The 6,351-nt window shown below is 27.5% G+C and overlaps 1 protein-coding gene across 3 annotated transcripts in view; it reads right to left on the reverse strand.

The window, feature by feature from the left end:
* The window catches only part of LOC105365181 (probable 4-coumarate--CoA ligase 2), a 29,612-nt gene that overhangs the window by 21,547 nt on the left and 1,714 nt on the right, over nt 1-6,351 (reverse strand). Inside the window, exon 2 of one of the 3 annotated variants that reach the window (XM_011503278.1) lies at nt 5,974-6,170. In XM_011503278.1, the coding sequence (XP_011501580.1) occupies nt 5,974-6,162 (189 nt within the window). In that variant the 5' untranslated portion in view covers nt 6,163-6,170. Of the gene's footprint in view, nt 1-5,973; nt 6,288-6,351 lie in introns of all 3 variants that reach the window. The other 2 variants (XM_011503276.1, XM_011503277.1) reach the window with 2 other exon arrangements.

Here is a 6,351-nt window from a genome sequence, read left to right on the forward strand (position 1 = left end):
GGGGGGGCGGCGGCGGGGGTCTGGTGTTTGTTGGGCTGGGGAGGGGGGGACGTAGGGACGTTGCCCCGCACGAGCCAAGCCTTGACCTCACTGGTCTTAAGGGAAGAAGCGGTCAGTGACATTTTCCGATACGCCAGTGACCTTTCGTTTCTGCTTTTATTCCTTTCCTTTCCTTTCCTTTTAACAGGTATTTTATAGTGCGTGTTGACTCTTATCCTTGTTGATATCCATTATTAAAATCTTAATTATGTGCTTTACGAGAATTTTTTCTCTCTCATAAACTAAAGCGATATTCAACAGGTATCGGCAATTATTCCCATTTTCTCGAATTAAAATGAAATGACATTATACAATAATATCCTTACCTTCTTCCCTTCAAAATACACACGATTTAAACACGATACTGGGTAAAATCAACTATCTTTGTCTATTAATTTTACAGATATTATTTTGACAAGCAGCATATTGTTTAACGCCCGATTTATTGGCACGGAAAACACATTTCAACATTCGTTGTGACTTTCATACATAATTATCTAAGCTCGTATATAGGTGCGTTCAATTTCTTTATCAATTTTTTTCTAACTAAGCATTTGTAATTAAACTTAATTTTTTTCGATTCGGTTATATATATATATATATATATATATATTTTCAAATACGGTAATTTAAAAAAATTAAAAATTATTTCCAATAATTTTTTAACAACGTTTTGATTATTTTGGTACAATTTTCGATATATTCATTTAAATGGAATAAATTATTAACTTAATGAGTGCATTACCGAATAAAATTATTCAACGTTCAAGGATATTTAGTATTTTTCTTAATTTGTTCACGTCAAGAAATCAAAATCTTCTTCAATAAATGTTATTTATGCTTTACTCGAATATTTAAATTCTAAAGGTATAATAACTATGGCAGCGAACAATTTTCATTTTCGAGGTATAATTTTAAGGCACGAGCCTTAACCGTAAATCATTATCCTTTATTGCAATTAGTAATAAAAGTTAAAAAAAAAAAACAAAAATAAAAAAACAAAACAAAACAATTGAATTCAATTTAGTTTAACAATAAATATAATTACAATAAATTAAAATTTTCGTTTCAAAGGATTATAAATATGTATTGTTTACCTAACATTGATTAAATAATGAACAGTCAATATAATTTATACTGGCTCATACGAAACAATGATTTAGCTATAATATTACAATATAATAAAGAAACTATTCTACATATTTATAAATAACATAAAGTAATATCAATCTTCGCAAATTCTATATTCTGTATATATATATATATAATCACATTATCGCGATTACACGATTGATGTACAATTTGAAATGCAAAAAAGTTTAATTAATTGGATTCTGTATTTTTCAATTTTTAATTTCGTAAATAAGCTTCTATTGTTGAAAAACTTTATATAAAATTTTATTTATCGAGCATTATAATATAAAATGATTGCCTTTATCCTGTAGGATGAATGTTGTACGAAGTAAAGACACAAATTTAATTTAGATTTATGAAGAAAAAAAAAAAAACGATATTAAAAAGTAATAAATAAAATAGGTAATAATTATACGTGTGGAGAGGAAAGGCGAAAACATTGTGAAAAGTTTATATAGAAACGAGTGGAATTTTCAAAATTTTGTTAAGAAGACGAAATTAATTTATTGTTCAACGGAAGTTTGGTTAAACCATTTTTAAGTCGCTTTTTTTATTTATGACAATTCATTATTTAGTCATCGACGAAATTTATTTTTCAAAAATTAACAATACACAGAGAAATCGGTAAGTCAAAGAAAAGCATTGTTTGATTAAAAAGAGTGATTCACTTGGCAATCGCGATACTGGTTTCATATTTATTTCGTTTTTTTCCTTCATCGTTTGCTTATCTACAAGCGAACGAGCCCACAAGAGACTTTCCCCGTCTCTCTTCTTTTTTTTTCCTCTACGGGGAATTCATTAAAGAGGCTCGACTGGTTTTATTGCCGAGCCTCCACGAGCTCTTTTAAACATCTGTAGAACAAACGGTGACGTGGCCGCCGTTACCTGAGGTCTATGAAATCCGGAGATACAAATCGCGCAAACACTCGAAACCCGTGAACCTGAACTTTGTTCAAAGCCAACGGAAGCCTATTTTTTTTTAAACTCGATATTAATTCTATAGGCTTATGCGTAAACAAGTTTCATAAGTTTCATGTCGAAAATAAAATACATAAATTATATATAAATAAGTTTGGCCATCTGTTTAATCAAGAAGGTTAAAATTAAATTCTTAATTCCTACAAAGAGAAGAGTGCTCGAAGAGCATAACGACGTCTCATATTACCGTTACCTATAAATTTTTTTTATTAATTATAAATTTTGAACACGTGCGTAGCCTGAGATTATCGGGATCGTTAGTATCAGAAATCACACGAGTTGATGAAAACATAAACATCAATTCAACCGATATTCGTATAAATCATAAACATGTATTTAATCTTTTTTTTTTTTTTTTTTTTTTTTTTTATCACTTGATTCATTTTATTAGACATTTCATTCGATTCAGAAATCTTGAAAGTTTGAAAAACAACTGATACAAGTTGGTTTATATTATTGAAAACAACAATAATTATTTCTATTATAATTTATAAATTTTTTAATTCTAAAATCAACACCACTTCGATTTTTGTTTGTTTGTTGTTTTTCTTATTTTTAATATCTACACAAATTTTAATGTTCACGTTTCGGAGTAATTAATGGATGAAAAATACAATTTTAATTAAAGATAAGGCAGTAAACATGTTTATGATATTTATTTAAAGTATGCCGTGCTACTCCCTATACAATGATGTGAACATTTTTTTTTCTTTTCTTCTTCTTCTTCTTCTTTTTGTTTTTTTATTATTATACAAAGTTACTACGATGAATAGAAAGATGATTATAAAATACATGTAACGATACAAATGAGTTAAATAATAAATTAGCGTATCGTTCAAACATGAAACTTTAATGCAAACAGCTTTCATTTAATCTTTTTCAATATAAAAAATAAATTTACTAATTTTCCATTAATATTTATGATAAGACGACTAGAAAAAAGAAAAATATCAATTATTTTTTATTAGGATTTTATAAAGTATTATAATACGAGTTTAATATTATCCTTTAAAGTCATTACGAAAACTTATGCGATATATTAATATTAAAATGATAATACGATATTTTTAATTAATTAATAATTGAGAGTCATATCGCACCTTTAAATCAATTTTTCTATTGATTGTAAATAAACGTATAACAGATGCATTAGGCATTCCTTATTATGCAAAAGATGCTTTAATTCATATTGAAATTTTGCTTTTAATATTTATTATAAACGTATTAATTAGTATTGAATTGTACGAATGTATTTGAAAAAATTCGTTAAATTGTGCTCGATTTTTAAATACACATAGGTACTGTTAAAATCCATTAATAATAGATGAAAATTTTTCAACGATTAATGGATGGCGAATCGACAGATTATAATCGTGCCAGTGAAAATACTATTTATGCAATTGTCAAGTAGTAAAACGTAAATTTTTTCAAAATTTAATCACAATTATGATAATTTGTTATTTATTTGAAATTATTGTTATTATATGTAACGTATAGTCTACCTTAAATATAATGATTTTATAAATAATGAAAGAACTATTGAAGTGATTTTAAGACTTAGCGTGTGGTACATTGTTTTTCAACAACGACGGTTATTGTGTTGTAATATTAAGAAATGTCATGACTTGATTGTAAAGTGTGATATTATAATTTGTATGAAGAAAATCAGATCAATACACAATTTATAGTGCGACTTTTGATTTAAATTTCAAAGAGGATATATCGCGTTAGACCTAATCGAGCATTATATTATTGGCACAAAGTTGAATAAAGGTGAACAAATGTTTATTTTGCTTGCGAAGAAATAGTTGGTAAATTTTTACGATACTCGTTAATAATGTAAACGCTTAACGATGCGCACAATAATTTGAAAATAATTTAATATCAAACTTATTCAATGTTAATTTATAATTAAGATGTAGTTTATTCCTATCTAAGCATGATAATAGTTACGCCGTCTCAAATTTTATTAATTTAGATATCTTTATCAAATGTTTAACAAACCTCAGGAAATAATGTAATCTTATCTTATTATTATTAAAGAAGAGGCAAACGTATTTATGTGCGATAAAAAATTGTCTGCTTAAAGCGATGATGTACACGTCAAGTGTATATAATTTTCTGTTTTTTTCTTTCTTTTTTTTGTTTTTTTTTTTTGTTTTGTTTTTTGTTTTCTGTTCGTGCATACTTATTATTAATTAAATTAGAGTCTACAATTACATTACAGAGAATAATTTTAGAGAGTTTGAAAATAAGACAAAACTTACGAATGTTTCAATATTATATTTTTTACAATTGCATATAATGTAGTGAACTAACTTTTCTTATAATAAAATGATATTTTATTTATTTGATTTAACACATTTTACGTATAAAGTTTAAAAAATAAAAAAAAATCAAATAACAAAGCCACATTTTATAAATGTATAAATTTTCGTTCTAGGTCGAGTAATGAAAGACGCAGTTACGTACAATAAGGTATATTTGAAATTTTTTATTAATAAAGACAACACATTATTGACGAAGGTTTTGTATATATTTTAACAATTCATTAAAGAAATTTTATCTTTATAAATACAGCATGTAATTTACATGTAATAAAATTAGACTATAATATATAATAACAGTAAATATCTTGATTGAATGTTATTGGTAGAATATAAAAGCTCTTGTTTTTAAAATTATGTATACAAAGGTGTTCGTATTTGCATAAACCCCGAAGTGAGATTAAATCAACCATGAAAACAACGAGGATATTGTAAAAATAATATAAGAAAAATGTTAAAAGATTTGCAACGTGGCAAAAAAAAAAAAAAAAATAAATTTATATAAAAAAAATAAAAAAAAAAAAAAAAAACGGTAAGGGCAAATATCGCGAGGAGGCCATCTTGATTCGTAGGTCAACTTAATTGTGCGAAATTGTTCAATTAGACGTGTGCATTGAAAAACGACGAAATAAAGGGCGAAATAAAAGGCGGCGAACAATGATTCGAATGACATCGGAGAATTTCCCGTGGCTGATGAGCGAGCAAAACAAAGTAAGCGCGCGAAAGCAAACATTTAGCGGACCTTCGGTGATTTTGCTGCGCGATTAATCGAATGGACTTTGTCACGAGAGCTTATCGTCCGCTCAAAAATACGTTACATCGCTTTATCGTCTGCCGCTCCTCCGTGTTGGCCGCCACCGACACACGAGCATCAATGAATTTGCTTGCGTAAGCAGTGAATTACTCTCAATAATTGTCTGCACCCTGAATTCAAGAGATATGCGACAATACGTATAATCCAATCAAGGTCTTCCACTCTTTGCATTTCGGCGCGCAAAAGTACTTGAACATAGAGTGGAAGATACTCGTATTTTCCATTCTGTTTCTTATTTTTTTTATTTGTGTTTAATTTATTTTTTATTATTTTTTTTATGTTTTTTTTTGTTTTTTTTTTTTTTTTTTTTTTTTTTTTTTTTTTTTTTTTTCTTTATTACGCTCTCAACGGGACGCCAATAATAAATACAAGAGAAAATCGTATACGAAGTTATGTAATGATTTTAGCTTCCTGGCAGTAATATGAATAATAGTGTAGTTGTCAAACAAATGCTTTTCTAAATACAAATTTATATGACTCTTCTAGCTTTAATAGTAAGCTAATTTGAAAAAGTAATTTGAAAGAAAAGTGGAGTTTTATGTAATATCGACAACAGAAAAAGAAAAGGAATATAATAACGTACGAATGTGTCATTTCCATTAAAGTTATTTCACGTTTTCAAATCCATCGTAACAAATTTTAAAGCTAAATTAAGGATTTAATGAGTAAAGCACACTTTACCAGAGCAGGTAAATTTTTCCAACCACTTGAACTTGACCAGACGAATTGACTAAGCGTTTGATCTGGAACATCTACCTCTCCATAAGCACTTTTGAGCACAGTTGTGCTGTACTTGCCAAAGCACATGGACTGAAAGCTACTAGGCTTTAATTTCAGTCTACGAGCAACAATTTTGCAGGATGTAAACATGTTTTGTACTGATAAACAACAAGATCAAGTAAGAATCCTAAGTACACTGAATGCTGTATCAATTCCCTTGATTTTTATCAATAAAGTATTATTTATTATGCAATTAATATATGAAACTTTTTTTTCTGTATGTATACGTATATATGTAAACATATGTATATATATATATATATATATATATATATATAT

This window comes from Ceratosolen solmsi, unplaced genomic scaffold (assembly GCF_000503995.2).
Source record: "Ceratosolen solmsi marchali unplaced genomic scaffold, CerSol_1.0 scaffold63, whole genome shotgun sequence".
NCBI classification, from domain to species: Eukaryota; Metazoa; Arthropoda; class Insecta; order Hymenoptera; family Agaonidae; genus Ceratosolen; species Ceratosolen solmsi.